Source organism: Pseudochaenichthys georgianus, chromosome 10, assembly GCF_902827115.2.
Source record: "Pseudochaenichthys georgianus chromosome 10, fPseGeo1.2, whole genome shotgun sequence".
NCBI lineage: Eukaryota > Metazoa > Chordata > Actinopteri > Perciformes > Channichthyidae > Pseudochaenichthys > Pseudochaenichthys georgianus.
The window spans coordinates 19,137,222-19,157,969 of NC_047512.1; the positions used below are offsets into that span (position 1 = coordinate 19,137,222).

General features: G+C 40.6%; 1 protein-coding gene across 2 annotated transcripts in view; it reads right to left on the minus strand.

The window, feature by feature from the left end:
* Window positions 1-2,931: 2,931 nt before the first annotated feature.
* The window catches only part of LOC117454423 (neuronal acetylcholine receptor subunit alpha-7-like), a 40,139-nt gene continuing 22,322 nt past the window's right edge, over window positions 2,932-20,748 (minus strand). The window contains exons 3-10 of one of the 2 annotated variants that reach the window (XM_034093651.1): window positions 18,985-19,029; window positions 17,858-17,967; window positions 9,563-9,810; window positions 8,345-8,539; window positions 7,685-7,771; window positions 5,149-5,258; window positions 4,987-5,050; window positions 2,932-4,857 (exon numbers count right to left, since the gene is read on the minus strand). In XM_034093651.1, the coding sequence (XP_033949542.1) occupies window positions 4,427-4,857; window positions 4,987-5,050; window positions 5,149-5,258; window positions 7,685-7,771; window positions 8,345-8,539; window positions 9,563-9,810; window positions 17,858-17,967; window positions 18,985-19,029 (1,290 nt within the window). In that variant the 3' untranslated portion in view covers window positions 2,932-4,426. Of the gene's footprint in view, window positions 5,051-5,148; window positions 5,259-7,684; window positions 7,772-8,344; window positions 8,540-9,562; window positions 9,811-17,857; window positions 17,968-18,984; window positions 19,030-20,748 lie in introns of both variants that reach the window. The other variant, XM_034093650.1, reaches the window with a different exon arrangement.

Consider the following 20,748-nt stretch of genomic DNA (forward strand, 5'->3'; position numbering starts at 1 on the left):
CAAGGAACTGTTAGGAGTTTGGCAATGTGTGAAGGTGAGTTGTTTCCCCAACTCTAACACCCTAGGGAATTGTGGGATTGATTGGGACTGTAAAAATGTGAAGAGGCAGCAGGAGATGAAGTAAACTCTCCAGAGGGGGGAATCCGGTCGCTTCACTCTCATAACTAATACTGCTGGTGCAGCAGTTCAGCGGGCAGAGGTCATTGCCATATCGGATGGTAATAAGGTTGAGCTTCAACCAATAACTTTTTCATGACTTTCATGACTTTCCTTCCCTTTTTTGACTTGTTCATGGTTTGTATTTCAATAAATGTCCTGCAACATATCACCTACTATAGGGGCATTATTAACCATCACATATTAGATTTAAATCTGCATTCCTAGAAAAATACATTAAAAAGTCTCTCCATATTGGTTCATAACTTTTTGATTCCCCGCTAAGTATACATCAGCTGCATGCTGAGCTCAGCAGTCTGACCGTTTGACACTCAGTGAACATGCAATCTGGTCTCGCTCAGGCCCCCGCCATGCACAGTGTGTGAACGTGTTTATGTTGATGGTGTAAATGCATATTTGTGTTTTTGTGTGTGTGCCACACAGTCTTGCGCTTTGAAACTTGTACACTTAGGCTCTGTATGATTGAGTTTACATCGCTGGCCTGACATGAAACAACAACAGCAAACACTACAACAACACTCGCTGTCACCTCAGATGTAACAGTCAGGCAGCTGGGCAGTTCTTTCTCACAGGGGGGTTTGCTATGTAAATCAGTGTTGATGAGATTAGGGAACATACAGTACATCTGTTCTCAAGACTGTAATCTAAATGTCACAATGTAAGAGATAAGAGATAATATAAGACATGTAAAACACAAATACACAAACAATAATGCTGTTATTTGTCTACATTCACAGGTCTTGCAGGACCTCAACCTGGCTGAATGTGTGAATTGTGTTTTAGTTCTGTTTACTGTGTTGCTGTTGTGCTCTGATCCCTGATGTAATTATTATGAGTTGCACAGGGAAAACAGGTTTCTAATTAAACTGAGTATAATGTGGTGAGTGACAGCTGTTATCAATTCCCCAAACTCTTTAATATTTACTAGAGGAAAACGGATTTGGATCAGATATTTTGTGTGTGACAAACACTATTGTGCTCAGATTCGCTTGAGTGATCCAAATCCAATGTAGTTCATCTATCTTCATCCTTAACACAAAACACACATACAAAAAAACATCAGAGAGAGGGATTCACTTTTAACACAGTACATAAGAGGCTTCCTCTTCCAGCCATAATGCCCTGAGAGACTTCTGACACCAGGTAAACACACACACACACACACACACACACACACACACACACACACACACACACACACACACACACACACACACACACACACACACACACACACACACACACACACACACACACACACACACACACACACACACACACACACACACACACACACACACACACACACACACACACACACACACACACACACACACACACACACACACACACACACACACACACACATTACAAAATCCCCCTTTTGTATCATTAACCTATACTCTAGCCTTGGATTGTATGTATCCCAAGTTATGTAATATCCCTTATGTTTGGCCTACTGGTTGGTTGATATCCTAAGTCAAATCTGAATGCATATCCCTGCCCATGAGCTGCTGTCTTAAAACTCCCCAGTCATGGACAGTTTCCCTCACTTTTATTTCCATGGCCCTTTTAATAAATGAATAGATTGTTGACAGTGCAGGAAGCATAACTCTACTTATTACACACAAACACACACTTCGATCAGACTGACTACTATTATGGTATCTTTGAGTCTCATTTAATATTTTTTTTTAATATTAAGATGAAGAAATTCCACAATTCAATCTTCATGACTTGCTCAGTGTAATTGTATCTCAGATATGTTTTTGCCTTTCTGGCACGCACACCCTTAGCACGCAGACACTTACGTTTTACTTTTTTTTAAATTAAAATGTAAGCTCAGCAGTCTGCTGTCTCAATAAAACTAAAACTGGATATCTCTTAATTGAGTAAATGTACCAACAGTTCCACCTCAGATGTGGGTTCTGCGTCATGAATTGGAGTTCACTCAGAAAATATCAAATAAAGTCGAGAGGCAGCCTTTGTTGGCCACACAAATAAGAAGAGCATACTTCCTAGAACACAGAAGGAGAATGCCCTACATTCTCTGTCTTACATGCTTTTTTGGTGCATTTCATTCTTAGATTTCCATTGATCTCCTTTCTAATCAATTTTAACCCCAGATGATAGACTTGCTTCTACTATTTAAGAAAACCAGAGATTAAGTTAACTAGAGGGAATTATCACATTATATTTGACTCAGAACTTTTAATGTTTTTCAACTCCGATCAAAATATGCACATCCCGTCTAATCGAGAGCATGGCAAATGATCAGTTATGAAAGCTATGACAAAAACAACAGGCACTTTTATGTCTCATTAGTCTTAATAATCAGTGATGACGCTGATGGTGACATTGTTTCTGAGGCTCTGTATATAAAGCATTCTTATGCCATTATGCAACTGTTTCACAACCAGTTAAATGGCTCATTCCCATTTTATTCTGCATTATCTTGATTCATTTTGCACTTCAGCCATCTGGCCAATCTGCTGTCTCACAATTTGGCAGCTTGCAGTAAAGCGGCATTGCACTTGAAACTTGTGGATGGAGTTCGGAGACTTGAAAGTATTAGCTGGTCTTCTGCTTCTGCTTCTAAGTAAATGTGGTTGATTTCTTCAACCCAGCAGCTGTAGCAATCCAAGAGGAGGTTTCAGCTCCTACAGTGTTCGAGATAATGCTATGAATGCCACATCACAACACGCTGCAATACTCTCCTGAATATGTCCCCACAGAACTATCCAGAGCCTGATGTACAGAGAATAAATAGACTTTTATTATTATAGAGAGCAAAGAAACTCACACTTGTAATGACAGTAGAAGAGATAAAGACACCAATGAATGTTCCTATAACAAAGAGGTGGTACCAAACACGTTAACAACTTTGTGTGAATTAGTCACTCGGCTCCCTCTACAAAACACGAACAAACACTATAGGGCCTTTTACAAATCTACAGTATATTCTCCAGTGATATGGTGGTGGATGTGGTTCTGAAGTGTTCTCCTCCTATGGAGCCATTGTCTCTGGTGTCAGTGGTTCGAAGGTCGCATTGCTCTTTATCTTCATTGACACGTTGTACAGTGAAGTCCAACAACATACATGAATATGGGTGTTTTCTCAGCAGTAATACTACTTTACTTGACCACTTTTATATTGTTAAATGATTGATGTCTGTATAGTTAAAGACCATGTTGCTAAAAGATTTACTGTTGTCTTACTGGTCAACACCAGTACATACCAGTCCACACAGTGCTTTTTTTACACAATGTATTGAATATTGTATCATATCACTGTTCCAAACTGTTCTCATGTTACATATTATATTGCCTTAAATTAAACAGGCGAGACAAAGTTATCCTACATATGCAGTTCTACTCTGATGTATAAAGAAAATGCCTTTACACTTGTGTAAAAGCAATAAGGTTGATTTCTGTTGTCAAAGTGAACGTAGTAACAATAAAATTCACAGTGAAACATCTCGTTTTAATATCTAACCTAATATTATTACAGGGATGATACTCCATAAGAAAAAGTCTGATTCTCTTTTGAAGGTGAACAGTTGGTGTATGATCTTGTACATACAGGACAAAGATAACAAATAAACAAGAGAAGAGGCAGTGAGGAGGACTGGGGTGCTGAAGGAGTCACTGTACAGTCAATTAAGAAGTTGTTTAAAATAAGTGCAGATAAAATAATGGTATTAACAGTTGTTTAAAATAAGTGCAGATAAAATAATGGTATTAACAGTGTTTTCAGGGTGCAACATTATTGCAACATTATCTTCCACTCATTGAAATGTCAAAAAGAAAATCTATACAGTGTCCTCCCCTACCGCCCCGGTGATTGCCAACCTTTTAGCTCAAGTCACTCCAGGTTTGTTGTTGAGTCTGCATGCAACACCTATTTCATTCTATACATATGAACAACCTGTGTGGGACAATGCATTATGCTTCTCTTCTTCATTTAGAAGTGCGAGTAAAACATTATGATTACTCTCTGTGATTATTTATTGATCAATCATGACTATTTTGTTTCCTGATTATGTCAATTTTACTGTCTTGAGCTTCTTCAGTAAAAATGTTATCATAAAACACTGCCTGGCCCCAGCTCCTTTCCAATGGGGTACCTTGACTGTAGGTATGGGACCACAAACTGCACCCTTCATTGTATCCTTCCCCTTTCTTTCTTCATATTTTCTTCAACCCTAATCTTTGCTGCCTTCCCACTCTCCACTGCTGCTTCAACCTTCTATGTGAAGTCCTTGGAAACAGCCTCTATGAAATTGGGTGCTGCCATGAGGATGGTGAAGGTGCAAATGATGGAGAAGAGAGAAAAAGCCACCAGACACAGCCGGTCCACCACCGCCGCTGCAAACTTCCACTCGCCACAGATGACCTCGGCCTTGTCCTGTTCCCGAAAGCGCTGGGCTATGTACGACACCTCATCTAAGATGCGCTGGATCTCTGGAGGGGGGATGCTGACTCCCATCCTAGGTCCAACTCCCATCCCCAGGCCTCCAACACCACTGCCAACTCCTCCAGATGACTCAGCCTCATCACCAGAGGAGCCATGGGCACGGCCCCCTAGTGCTACCCCAGAGTCGCTGGAAGGCGGGCATTGTGGGCTCTCTATGGAGTGGTAATTGCCAAAGTAGAGGCTCATCGAACCGTTGGAGGTGCCTGTGGGACAAGGTGGGCAAGATGTCGTTGAGAGGGGCATATTTAGGTTTGGTAAAGTGCCCAACTCTATGGAGCTGGTGCTGGAGTGGTGCTGGGAGGTGGGACTGTGCTTGTAACCTGCCCGCTTACGCTCATCGCCGGGTTGTTTCATACGCAGAAACCAGGCACACCAGTTCAGCAGAACCACCCGAACCTGGAAGGAGGGAGGGAGCGTCAGTGGCGTAAAAGCAAACGATAACACACTCATCTAAACATAAGCCTTTGTGCTGAATGTTTCAAACGACTACTCACCCACTTGGGCATCTTGGCTCCTCGAGGATCATGATGGTGGAACTGCAGGACTATAACTGTCACCACCACAGACATCCCCACTATCATCATGGTGCTGGCAAAGTACTGGGCTGACAAGTGTACACAAAAAACGAAATACTTTACATTTTGCTCAGAGATTATCCTTTAATTATTTCCAAAAATAGGTTGATTTCACACTGCAACATCAAAGGAAAGCAAGTCTGATCAATTTGTGCAAGAAGTTATAGTGCCAAGGGGAACATATGCACACTTAAACTGAAATGGAGAACATTTGCAAAAAGTTTGACAAAACAGAAAATAGGGTTGAACAAAAAAACAAAACAAATATAATTAGAGAAGGGAGAGAGAGAGAGCTTAAGGGAGGGATGTTTTTCACCAGTTGAAGAGGACACACGCACGCACATAGACGCTAGTGAATGTGAATTAAAAAGAGCTAACGGCTAAACAGGACTACAGCTACTGCAAAGCCTGCAAACCAAGGATCATAACGGTTCAAATGAAGAAGAAGATGATAAAATAGTGTGGAAAGAGAAGAAACACTGAAGAAGACACAGCATTATAGAACATAGTATTAAAGGTCCCATGCCATGCTTTTCTGGTTATTACCCGTCCCCTTGTGTGTTATGTAGCTTTTTCTGCACGTAAGCGGTGTGCAGAGTCACAAACCCTAAAAGTACACCCTGTAGCGAGTAAAACTCACACACACACACACACACACACACACACACGCACACGCACACGCACACGCACACACACACACGCACACGCACACGCACACGCACACACACACCACACCACACCACACACCACACACACACACACACACACACACACACACACACACACACACACACAGCCTTATTTTTTCTCAGCCGCAGCTCCACGGATTTCTCAGCCTGGCTGTGAGTTTGTGTGTGTGCTCAGGCTGAGCTCAGGCTGAGTTTCGCGGTGTCTCGCTGTCTCGCAGACCCCACGCAGCAACCAGGAAACGACACCAGTAATCCAGCTCACACTGTCCGCTCCTCGCAGCAGCGAGCCCCGCAACGTCCCGCCAACAAGGCGCCCAGACCCCACGCAGCATTCTCATCTGTTTGTCATTACTGTGTCATTTTCTGGTTGCTAACGTCGTTGTAACACATGATCACTGATGTTCGGATGTAACGGTGGTGGACTCATCAGAACAGAGTGGGCAAGCTGACCAATCAGAGCACAGTGGGCTCATGGGGAGGGGGAGGGGCAGGAGCTCCAACAAGGCGTGTAGGACAGAGAGAATACACATGCTATACAGAGATGCTGTATGAGAAACCAATGTGAGTTTGGAACATTGAACAATGTAAATCTATTCTAGCAGACCTCAACAATGGAATTATGATCAGTAGAAATGGCCAAGACATGGGACCTTTAAAGGACGTGTTCATGAGAAGCAGAAGGACATTTGCTGTGACTAAATGACTTTGTTTTATGGAATAAGAGCCTGAAAAAGACTGCCTATATATATATATGATTTACAACAATTCAACAAATAACCTTTAGTTACAAATGGCATTGGTGATTGTGGCTGAACTAAATAAGTCAAAAATGAATAAAAACTGAACAGAATTAAAAAAAGAACTGAGCCAAACGGTCTTAAAACAGATAAAACATGTCTGACTAAATTAACTAAAATGAAATGAACTCATATCCTTATCTAGTGATTAAAGACTGATGATAAAAGACACATGGCCTGATATAAGCAGCAGTGTTGAACACTTGCTTTATATATTCACGGTCAAGCTCAAGCAGCTACAATAACTCAAATCCGGATTCGGCCACGGTGTTGTAAAGGGGTATGAGTAATTGCAACATGTCTGCTTAAAGTGTCCCAGTTGGCCTTGTGTTGAGGTCGAGGGAATTAAGGAGCACAGACTATTCAATCGATGAAGCATTTATCAAGCCTTTTCTGAGCCAGGGCACTTATCAGCGCATTGATGTAGTGGTGACCCTGTCCAGTATGGACACACATTAATCTCATCAATACATCATGTACAGTTGATATGTACAATATATTTTAAATTGACGAGGTGAAACTGATATGACACGTACATACAGCGCTGCAGTTATAAATCAAAGCATGTTAACACACGTTCTCTCATACACACACGACAAAAAAAATAGCCTCTTCAAGCCTTTTGTTTTGGTCAACTTTAGCCCCAAACGTTACTCATCTCCCTCTAGACGGTCCATATGTCTTCCTCTATCCAGCTATCCCCTAGTCTATTAGTGACAGCTTTAGTTCTTACTCCACCCCCCCCCCCCCCCCAAGGGCTCTGTGAACCATGTATACAGGTAAACAAACACCAGGGATATCTTTGGTGAGGTATAATGCATCTGTTAGAAAAAATGTAAGGAATGGAAATGATTACTTCCTTCTGAAGTTTGTCACTTATTCTGGGGGATAATGCATTCATGCACGCTTCAGTATATTACATGTAGACCATGATGTAGACACGTAATTATACACATAAATATAACCCACCGATGAGAGGAACAGAGTCGGACGTTGCAGGCATGATCTCTGCTACCAGAAGCATGAAGACAGTTAGCGAGAGGAGCACAGTGATGCCTTAAGACGGAGAGAGAAAGAGAACATGAGCATAATGATGTGATCAGGATCACTGGTGTATGAAATTGTGTAATAGCGTATACATGTAATCAATCATGGTCTCATGACTACAACCATTGATCAACTGCAGACTGCTCTGACGTGTCCAAGGTGAGTTACAGCTCCAGAAATCCCTCACACTTTGTACCAGGCTGCTGCTCCTTTCGATGGGGTATTCATCAATATGGATTTAAGGCTTATTTTAAAGTTATTCCATGGTTGTTTGACATGCATGTATTCATGTTTCGCTATGTGATTCATGAAGATGCAAGCACACATACTGTATGCTGATGTGCCTTAATAGATGTATGTATTGGTGTACAGCGGTGACTGCATTTGTATATGCTTGAACACTTTCAAACACACTTGGGGATTGAAAACTATATTGCTTTACTATTATTTAAATAATAAATGCTAAAATACTGAACACACATCTTTCTATCTTGCTCACATAGATCAATGACACATTGCTCAACTGTTTTGCAAAGCAAGGTATTTTCATGTGAACAACAAGTGTGCTTCAGCCCCTCTCACCCAGAGAAATCTTTTCTCCAGAGTCTGCAGGTAGCAGGAAGACCAGCATGGCCAAGCCAGAGAGCAGCACACATGGGATGAGCAAGTTCAGTCCGTAATACAGCGTCCTGCGGCGCATAGTGACGGTGAATGTCACATCAGGGTAGGGCTCCTTACAGCATTCATAGTACAGCTCATTGCGCTTGGCTGGAACACCTAAGGGAGGAGTAAACGCATATAAGCAAGTTATTTGTGAACTAATAAAGTGATTGAATATGTAAATAGCCTATATAATTCATGTAAACAACATAGAAGGAAATACAACGAATGACGATGATAAGCAACTAAGTGACAGGCTTGGAACTTTGCTCTGCATTTATCCTATGTTTGTATTTGAATTCAAATGTTTAAGAAGCCACCAAATGGTTTAACTATCTCACCTTGAACTTTAGCTGTGTTGCTCTCACATATGGAACGGCTACACACCTGCCAACATGTCAAACTTTCCTATTGCATGCCATCTGGTGCTGTCTGACACCAATTTTCAGCTAACCCTCACCCCGGGGGCACAGGCACTGGGATCTGCTGCTGCTCGGTCCCAGCTGGAAACGTCCTGCTCGGTAGGTCTTCCGAAAACTCTACCCTTTCCAGTTCATTAAGCTACAACTCATCCAATTGATGTCTCTCCAGAATTATTTTAAAATAACAGACCTCGGACAGAGGAAGTCAGCAAGCCCTGACCCCGGTGAATAAGAGGGAGCACATAACAATTTCCTCTATAGCGTTTACAGCATTGTCTTAGTCATTTCGGTTAGAATATTTCAACTTTGTTAAAGACACATATTATGCTAATGTTCAGGTTCATATGTTCTAGTTTGTGTCTCTACTGTAACATTAATGTTTGAAAAAGGTCTTTAGTTTTCTCATACTGCCTGAGCACCTCTTTTCACCCTCTGTCTGAAATGATAGCCAAGTCTGATGTGATTGGTTAGCTGGTGGGCTCTGTTGTGATTGATCAACCAATTAGAGATGTAAGAGGAAATGTCTGGCCTTAGCATATGACCCTTAGCATAGCCAATAGAAGAGCGAGTGTTACAGTTATGTCACTATGTTAAAGAAATAAACAATAATTCTAATTGAGGCATTTCAGGCAGGGGGGACTGGATTCAAGTACAGTTACCAGGATCCATGGTACAGTCATCTATCCTAATGGCAACACAAACAGTGCATCTCTCTTACCCACAAGGTCCCACTCCCCGTTGGGTATGTATGTGGATGTGTCCACATCCAGCATCTGGAGGTCCAGCAGCCAGCCATTGTGTGTCCAGGAGCCAAACTTGAGGTCACACTTTTGGACGTCGAAGGGGAACCAACGCACATCGATGTAGCAAGTGCTCTTAAGGATGCCAGGGGGGATGTACTGGCAGTAGCCTGACGCATTCACTAGTACGTTGGTGTGGAAGGTGGCATCAAAACGCTCATCGGCACTAGGGAGAGAATAGATAAGAGTAATGTGTGTGTGCATCTTGAAAAATGTTCATCATCTTGCTGTTAGCTAAAACTCCATCTAACTGAAATCTCTTTATTGCCTTTTGAATTGTTTTCAACATAATGCTCTCAGGTTCCACACGCAGGCCAAAAGCTTCTAAATTGGTTTGTGAAATCTCTTTATTGCCTTTTGAATTGTTTTCAACATAATGCTCTCAGGTTCCACACGCAGGCCAAAAGCTTCTAAATTGGTTTGTTAATTTGTACTATTTTAGAGAGGCAATGAATTGTTATTAAAAAAGAGTCTGCACATATTGAAAAGACAGATTAAGGAATAAGAAAAGTATTAGTTGGTGGGATAAACATTAATCAGAAGAACAGCAACAGCTCAGTATATTTGTAGGCAAACAGTTGCCTATTCCAGCAGCTACAGACAACATTATCATTCATTTGGAGGTGACTTTCTGGGTACCTGATGAATGCAAGTCCTACACTGCTCTCATTTAGCTCCGTCTCTTCTCTAGCAAGTCCCGAGGTAAATATCTCGCTCTTTAGGCACCTAATGTCATTTGTTTTTGTGGTTGTATACCGGTTAAAGTGTGCCAATCTTTACAATGTTCACCTGCCACAGGGGCGTGCAGTGAAGTGACTTGTACCGGCCATCTGTGGAGCGACCGTCTGTCACCCCTTATATGCACACAGTTAAAACCCAGGTTAAATCCAGGGTGCAGTGAAATCAGATAATCACCTCCACTACTATGCAAAATATGGAGTTACAGGAACCAAATCAGTGACATGAGAAAACATCACAGATGCATCCTCTGCCACTCGCAACCTGTTTGAAAGATATATTGTTTGAAAGATATACCTGTTTGAGATATACCTGATAATATATATATACATATATATATATATAAGATATACCTGCAACCTGTTTGAAAGATATATTAGCAGACATGTACACGTTTTGTGTAAGTGTGTTTTCAATATTTAAAGTTTGACAACAGAACTTAAAGTCAAATAAACCATTGAACAAAGAATAATATGTTATTAGCTCTGGCACTCCAGTTGAACCCTAATTAAGAATGAAAGAGTAGCTCTTCTGATGTCACGGAAAATGTGAACTGTTAAAAAAAAGTGCCAGAGGCAGGGTCTGAACTTAGCCAGCCTCTTCTGCTTTGTTTTGTTTTGTTTGTACAGTATATAGCAAACATCCTGTTCATACACATTGATTCTCCACTCTAGCAACTCGCTGGAAGGAAGCTTCTCTCCCCGCCTCCTCATTGATACTTTTTTTTAAAGATGCAGGCACCTAAACAGAACATTTGTATAAAGCTTGTAAAAAAATCTATAAAAGTAACATTTAAGAATAATTTAATAGTTTTTGAATATCCTTTTAACTCTTACAGGAAATCAAACATTTAGTTCAATATTTTAGTCATTTGTATTTACATGACATGCCTATTTACAGTTGCATAACATACACAATCATGCAACATTTAGGAAACATGTTGAGTGTCTTAGTGTGTTTACATTGAAACCAACAGCTTTAAGCACTTACGAATGTCGATAAAATGCATTCATAGCAGAAGAGTAAGAGGCCGACCCACACTAACAGTGCATAATGGGAACAATGTAACAACTAATACTGTAGCAAACAAATCCCACAATCTCCTTCTGTCATGCCTAAAGTCCGTTTTCAGCATTAAAACAAATAGATATTATTGTAAAGTAGTACACACACACACACACACACACACACACACACACACACACACACACACACACACACACACACACACACACACACACACACACACACACACACACACACACACACACACACACACACACACACACACACACACACACACACACACACACACACACACACACACACACACCAGTAAGGTCCTGTGTTTGTCATCTTAGGTCACACAAAATATAAAAGCCTATTGTAGAGCTGACAGTCCTTTTCACTTTACAATTCACACCAATCTATAACTCAGACCCGCACTGAACTCTCTAGTCTCTACATACATATACAGCATAAAAGGCACACACAATACAGCTATACATGCGCACACAAATCAACACACACAATGCAATCCCCAGCGAGAGAGATAACGCCAGTGTGTCTGAAGCATCCTGGAGCCTCATTCAGCCCTGACAAAAGAGCGCTGCATGCACCTTAACAGAATTTGTCGAAGGACCCGTTTTAGTTGTCATTGCCTTTTGCTGAAGATTGAGTAGTCTACCTTTTACGGGGGGTTAAGTGTGGTGATTTATTTATTTTCTCTGTGTGTTTTGCAATCAGCTGTGGCTCTGGGTGCTGGGCAAGGCAAAGGCGGAGCTGAGTGATGAATTATTCAAGCTTTGGGCTTACTTTATCGAAAGGTGTGCATACATCACAGCACAGCACGTCTTGTTCTTTGTGTGTGTGTGTGTGTGTGTGTGTGTGTGTGTGTGTGTGTGTGTGTGTGTGTGTGTGTGTGTGTGTGTGTGTGTGTGCACCAGAAAGTACATACTGTACAAGTTATGTATGTGAGGAAAAGGAGAGATTTACAGACTGATATCTTAAGTTATCTTAAAAGGACCAGATCAAGCAAACAAAAACACATTATTGAAAAAGCAATGTTTGCATCTACTTAGAAACAATTTTATTTTTGTTTCTGTTGAGACAAAATATTTTAAGATATTAAAACAAAATACCTTCTGCGATGTAAACATTTTAACCATGACACTTTCATACAACCAGGCAAGTGATAGCCCTGAGAGAAAGGGACATGCTCCTGTTTGTACAGGCTATACACACAGAGACAGACACACACCAGAGAAAGTATGGTGGACATGTGAGAGTGGGGGAAGGTGGAAACAGAGACTGACCGACAATAACAATGGTGACAGGTACTGCACCATGGGACATGAGTCACCAAAGCTTGCTTTCCACTTACTCATCACCTGCTGCTGTCCTCAGACAGGAAGCCCCAAAGACAAAAGTGTTGCACTGATCCAAATTCATGATTTGACTTTTTGTTGATGGTTGCTTTTTCCTTTACTTAATTACTTTGCAAATTTGTATTTCTAACTGTTCAGAAAAGTATGAATAAAAGAGAGCTAAATAATGTGTATTGCTTCATATGTTAACACATTCTGTAAAGATTTTAGCCATGCACAGTTGAAAGCTACACACAGTCAGCACTACTCAGGCTGCATTAAAGTGGACCTATCATGCTATATTTGAATAATATATTGTAGGGCCATACCTATATAAAACATGTCTGCGAAAAAATTTCAAAATACCAAACAGATCATGCATTTTAGCCAAGCGTCATTTCGCTCTATTCCAGCCTTGTTTTTGCAAGGGCTGAATCTGTGAGAAATCTTCTTCGCTGCTTTTGTGGTAGACTACAGCGCCACCTACAGGCCTGGCATATGTACTACAGCGTCTCCAGCGCTTTCGAACGGCAATGGCCGTGGCTGTCTCCTCCTGATAGGTGGAGAGTTGCCCATATAGGCGGAGCTCCTCGTTTCTGACGTCAGAGATATTTGAAATCTGGATCAGTCTGTATCAGATCCGTTGCAGCCCCGTTTTTAGAGATTTGGGTATGGTGGAAAAGAGAGAGGGTTGTGTTTTCTGACACTTGGTGAGTTCCCTGACACACGACACCGGGGACACATATTCATGTATAAAAGACGTACAAAAGTGCATTTTGCATGATAGGTCCCCTTTAAGCAAAGACCTCACCATCCATGTGCCTTATGTCATATCTCAACTAAACAGCCTCAGGGGAAAGGCTTTCTGTTTGACAGCCACGAGGCTCTGTGGTTAACTAGATGGTCAAGGAAGCTGCAGGGAGGAGTACAGTATATTCCAATTTACAGTAAGATGTATATTCCTATAGAAGCAGAGCACATATTTACCCATGATGAATGGACTACTTATAAACATCTACATTTTCATCTTTAAGAAGTAACTTAAAGACTTTGGATCATTATCCACGGATAACGATATGTGATATTTTGGTTTTAATCGTACTTTTTTTGGGTGAAAACTCAAGCATTTAAGTTACTCTTATGTGACTAAAACAAACTGAGCATGGGCTTTATTGGTTAAACATGAACATTCCTGTTTATCATGAGATCTTCATTATTGATGAGCAGAATTTCAGTAATGCTTTTAGAAGGCATTATGTAATCCATTGTGTGTTTAGCTTCTGGATGTTCACCTCCTCAAGTAAGAATAATATCAATAGGACATTACTTACACCTCATGCGCTCAATCTGCACTTATACACTTTAAAGACATGCACCTTAACACAGTGCATATTGCATTTCATTCCTTGAGTATTTATTAATGTAAGTGATTGCTAAAAAGGTAATCAAAACTGTCCATATGTCCATTGATTTAACCATCTACCCTTGTGAAGAAACAACAACTAAGAAATCCCTTTTCATGTGTATAGCCTGTCACAACGCTCTGTCTGTACCTCTACCGTCTCCGCTGGAAGAATTAGGATTCTGTCTGTGGTTTACCTGAGTTGGATGTCCTTCATGTGCCTCATCGATCCCCAGTGAACTTAGACCATTGACTTTTCCCTCCAATGAGAGAGGAGGTCAAAGCCGTTTAAGATCAGAATATTCTTTATACAAATACAATCACACACACGCTCTGCAATTTATGCTCGTCTGCCACACATAGCAGATGAGACGGAGTCAACATGAAATATACGGATGGTTCTCATCAGGAAAGTGGAAGAGCCTAATGTAAACATGAATCACTGTCTCAGTGGAGGACACATGCCTGTGTCCTGTTGTCATAACCTTCCTATTTATAATAAAATATTCCATCCCTCTATGCCAAATAAACCAATATCTTCAATTTCTAACCAGCAGGTTGAAAATAGGCTGAATACAAAAAAAACTCTATAGGTGTTAAAGGAATTCCTAATTAGTCTGAGCCAATGGATTTAGGGTAATCTTAACTCTGTGATCTGAAATGAAAGACGTCAGCTGTCAATCCCATTACAAAACATTTCCAATTATGGGGATAAGAAAATATTTTCCTCCGGCAATATGCATGGATATGTTTGCGATTGTAAATCCATGACTCACAGTAAAGATTATCCATGAGTGAAACATCATTGTGAAGCAGTGTGAGCACAATGATCTCCAAAGTGAAAAGCAATAAGAGAGATATAAAAGAGTTCACACTGGGATAATATGAGCTGAGTGACTCATATCCAGACAATTTCAGATTTTTTATTCCGAGATATTTTTATCATTTTGAGATGGCATCTGACCTCGGCACTACTAGACATCATTAACTTCATATTAAAACAATAACAATACATTAATGGATTCATGGAGGGCTCTCATCTGAGCAGGGGCTAATAAGCCTGAATGCATCTGCTATTCTAAACAGTAAGACTAGTGTTTTATTGGCTGCGCACTGATGGGCCACAGTGTAATGGTGTGTTTTGTGCCATTAACGACTGTAATAGTGTAACAGCATGTATGTGATTGTGTGTGATGGGCTGGTGAAGAGTGTGTGTTTGTTTGTGTGCATATGTATTAGTGACTTGAGAGCTTAGAGATGTGCAGCATTGCATCGGTTTGTGTGTGTTTCTAGCAACAATCAATATTATTGCTGAACATTTTACATTTCTCCTCAGGGGGTAAACTGAGTCTTCAGCTTCACTCTAGTTTGGATCTTCTCAGAATTCACTGAGATAAGTCTTAGGCTGAAAACCAGCAACATCAGCACCAATCTGAGGCACACATGTATGAACAAGTTACGATAATAACATTTTTAAAAAAAAATGACATACATATACAGCTATTTTGCAAAGCTAACAAAAAATTGTGAGTTGGTCCACCACTTTATTAAATGGTAAAAATCAAAACACTGATCAATCTTTTTTTTAAAGATTGCCTTCAAATGTGTTTAGATATTCATGTTCTTCCTCAGGATGATCTGTAATGACTTTGTTAATCTTCTAACTAGGCTAGTGCCATCATCAGACCGGAACTTTACTTTGTCCAACACCAGTAAAACTAATGATATTTTCATGAGCTCAACGTGTAATTGAGTGCTAAATAGCAAACATTAATATGCTTAAATGTAGGGCTACCCTCTTAAAGTTGAGGAGTCAAATCAGCCTTGGCTTACCCGTCATTCAATAGAAAACCCTGTGAACTACTCCTTATGACTTCTGTGCTGTATACATTTCCTGAATTTGACCAAAGATAACAAGTGAAAATAAAATAGGAAGAATGTATTTTTCCTCAGGTTCATGCTAGGCAAAGCAAACAAGTCAAAACTTCAGGAAGTTTCTCCAAAAACCAGGGAGGCCTTTTTATACGTGAAGAGATTTCAGCGGGTAGCAAAGTCAAATTCAGCTCAAGAGAAGACAGGGGAGCAAGAAACAAAGGTTGCCTGTGAGTAGAGGGGGAGAGTAAAATGCTGACACCTGGGCGGGCAGCGACAGGAAGGAGTTGGTGAAGGCTGTGGAACGATAACAAATATGGAGGGGAAAAGTTGATTGAATCGAGTGAATTATAGTCAGACAGTGAGTTATGAAAGAGAGACGGAGGGAGACAGAAATAGATGAGAAGATGGCTTGATGCTAGTTTGTAAGATGGCATGGATGGTGGATGTAGAAAGGGAGGAGAGGAGGCAGTGGAGAACAAATCTGGGGGAGAAGGGAGATTAGAATGGGTAATCCTGGCAGGTCTGAAAGATGAGCTTTTAAAATGTAGGTTAATACCCCCAAACCTCTGTTTTGTCCTTGTATTCCCTGTAAAATGCCTGTGTGTGTGTGTGTGTGTGTGTGTGTGTGTGTGTGTGTGTGTGTGTGTGTGTGTGTGTTGTGTGTGTGTGTGTGTGTGTGTGTGTGTGTGTGTGTGTGTGTGTGTGTGTGTGTGTGTGTGTGTGTGTGTGTTTTGGGGGGAAATGTGGGCATCTTTGTCCATTGATCACCTCAGAAACATAATTGAATGTCAATGAGATAGCTGTCTGTCTCTCTTAACATCAGTCTTTGAGATCTTCTGTTGTGTTACAAGCTGCGTCACACATTACAACCGTGTCTTTGTCTTCCTTTTCGTGATTTATTCCATTTCTTCTTGTTTCTCCCCCCTCAGTCTCAAACCAGATCACCCATCTCTCAGTGAAGCATGCAAACGCAATGCAATTAGTTGTTTTGGATGAAAACAACTGGCCTACTTTTCTAATTGACTTGAGAATCATGCAGAACAGTGGATACAGCCTGACCTGAATCGAAATATGCAATGAGCTCGCTCAATCTCATTTAGTTCAATATTGACTTTGCCTTAAGCCTACAGTATGACTCTTTTTTTAAAAACGTTTTCTTTTTTAAAGTGTGATATCACAAATATTTTGTCATCGTTATGGTTTCTTAAAAGACAGCCAGCCCACTTCTATTGAATGTAGTGGAACTACGGTTTAGGTTTTTAAAGCGTTGTGTTTGGTTGGTGATTGTTTTTCACATTGGCCTTAAGTAACCCTGACAGTGCTTTGGTTTGTGGAGAGATTAAAGACAGAATTTATGAAAGTAATAAGGATTAGACTGATATTTCAACTACTTCAATGCACTCAATCAAAAAATTAAAATAGTAACAAGGTGTTAATCTGCTGGACTCACAACGATGGGTCACAACACCAACATTTTCACATGAGACAACACATTCTGTCTGTTGTTTAATGCTCCAGTAAACAAGTAGTGCGTAGTGTGTTTTAAAGCTTTTTCGCTTGACACAGCTGCCGGCTGCAGCTGAAAAGGCACTATGAGAGTGGAATCAAAATATTAATGTTGCTGCGAAGAAAGCTAAGCAAGAGCAGAAACTCAGGATAAAGCCTTGTAAAGCCGAAGTGACCTGCAGATTAAAGTGATTAAAGTAAAGTAAATCACTATGTCCGACCCCTTTAATAATACAACACTGATTTCACATCGTCATTTGATACACTACTAATATACAAATGTCTGCTATAAGGAAGGTAGTGATAAGCAGGTGAAAAGCCCTGACCTGTTGTAAAGGAGGATGTCAGGGGTCCAGACCTGGTCTGAAGGGAAGCGCAGGTTCTGGACACCGGGGTATTTTTCTGGATTCCAGCTCAGGTAGACGTCTGTCCAATACTGAGAGAGAGAGACAGGGAGAAACAGAGAGAGAGGAGACTGTTTCACAAAGTACTTTGTAGGGATCTTAAAACATTGTTTAAAGGGATGCAACTCTCATGCTCTGCACAACATTTCTAAGGGCTATTTGAATAATCCAACTGATCTTCACAAGAAAGTCGCACATTCAGTATACAAATGATCAAGCAATGAATAGAAAAGTATTTTCCTGTAAGCATGTTTATAAGCTAGGGTTTCAACTGCTTAAGGCAATTGGAATTTCATACGTTTCAAGACCGCTCTAAATTGAATTTAAAAGTAACTTTACAATTACCAAAATAAAAACACTTGCAGTTAGCAACTGTTAAATATATATACTCATGCTGTTGCTAGCTCAAATATATTTATATTATTGAATTCAATTGTTTTTAAGACTTGTTAAGGATACAGGCATAACTGACAGCTTAAAACTTAAAACTGCAACACAGACTAATTTTGCTGGAGGCTATGAAACTGAATATGTTTGTTGGCATTCAGTCCATTAACTATCAAGTAGACTGCCAGTTAAATATTCTGCACTCTTTCTTCCTCCGCCGCTCGTTTCACTTTCTGCTTAACAATGTGCCTCAAGCGATGTCTTCTGGAGTATGCTGATGCCAGATGCTGTCACACACTCACACACTCACACACACACACACACACACACACACACACACACACACACACACACACACACACACACGCACGCACGCACGCACGCACGCACGCACGCACGCACGCACGCACGCACGCACGCACGCACGCACGCACACACACACACACACACACACACACACACACACGGCAACAACTGGTGGCTGAGTTCCAGTTTCGCATGGTGACATTTCAATATATCAACAAGCAATTAATGTAGTGGGACTGGTCATTTGAGAAAACACAGTCACAGCGTATTGAGAAGATAATTCTGTAATAAAATCAGCATTATAATTAAAAAACATTATAATGATGATAATGTGCCGTTCTAAAGCTACGACTTACCAGCTGCAGCCAGGCGTTGGTCACCATCACTTGGTTCTTCTCGTCCTGAGGACAGAAACAAAAATACAGAAGAAGAGGAAAAAAGATATTAAGATTTATTTTGTACAAGTGAAGACAGGCCAGTCCATATATCTAACAGTGTAATAAATGGCCTTGTCATCAGCAAGTCAAAGTAATTGCTTAGCATATCCAAAGAAGAACAAACCTGGCTATGTCAAATTGTTAAAGATGGTTTTATGTAACCAAGTGTAGTTCTTATGAACAGTTTCACAGAGAAAGAAGTTACACTACTGTTTCTTAACTGTTTCTAAACTCAAAACCATAGATTACATTTGTACAAGTTAGTTTTGTAGCAGGTTCATTTGTGTAATTTGTGTTTATTTCCTCCCAACACTTTTACATGCATATGCTAGTGCAAACACATTACTGTGTTGTCCACCAAGTGGGCAGCAGCAGAGAATCCTCAGAAATGTAAAAGCAACTATTTTAATCATACATTTCACATTTCTAAAATAAAGTTTTTGCTGCTAATGGTTGGACAGGATTTTTTTTAATGTCACTATCCTGATTAAACATATTATAACTTCAACGTTTTTATTAACAATACGTTACCAAGCCTACAACTCATTCATCCACAATGAACATAAACAAAAGAAGAAACATTGCAGATTGATTATCCAAAATAAACTTCAGGAGTGTTTTCAAAGTGTACTTATAACCTTTTTAGAAAATATGTTGCTAATATTCTAGCTTCCAAGGAGAATTTTGCAAGCTTCAGAATTTCAGCTCAAAGTGCAAAGCTGAAAAGTAAAAACATTGGAGTTCCCTGAAGAGAGGAAGGCTGCACAAAACCAAAGTCTCACTCTTTTGACACACAGTCAATCGCTCTCTCTTTTTAGTCCTTGTTCTGCTAGTAGGGTAAAGGTATAAATATAGGCACATATGGCAACTCGTCTATAATGTCTTTTCTGAAAGCAGATGACCCAGATGATTGAGCAAAAGTCACAGCTGAAAGTAATCATTGGAAATGTGTCCCTTCGGAGATTTCAAATCCCCCCATGGGGGGGAGCGGTGTGTGTATGTGTGTGTGTTCCAATGTAATCGTTCAAATGTTAATAATAAATCTGTGGGTCGTATATAAATGTATATACTTAAATAATATCCTCACCCACCTATTCAAGGTCAGAGCTGAGAATGCTTGCAGCTTTATGTGGATGGTGAGCATACGTTCAATATGAACACTTTCATAGACTATTTCATACTCCTTAATCTACTTGGCATAAAACAACTATGTTCAGTAATTCTCCTCTTAAAAGGTCTATTGTTGTATCTTAAAGGTCCCATGTCATGCTTTTCCGGTTATTACCCGTCCCCTTGTTTGTTATGTTTTCTGCATGTAAACGGTCTGCAGAGTCACAAACCCTCAAAGTACACCTTGTAGCGAGTAAAACTCTAACACAGAAAATAGCCATATGTGTGCGTCTCACTTCGGTTATATTTCCTCGCTCCTCGGTCTCGGTCTCACCGGAAGTTGATTTGTCTGTGCCATCTTGAGTACCGAGGAGCGAGGAGCGATAACGGAGGAGCGATAACGGAGGAGCGATAATCGAGGAACTACCAAACCATCCTCCGGTTAAATCCTCAGACACTCGCCCTGCCCCCTTACTGTGTATTGCTCACTGATTGGACGATGCAGCGCATGCACTGATCTGTTGATTCTTGACATGAGAGCAGTTTCCCAGCGGAGTGAAGAAAATACATGAA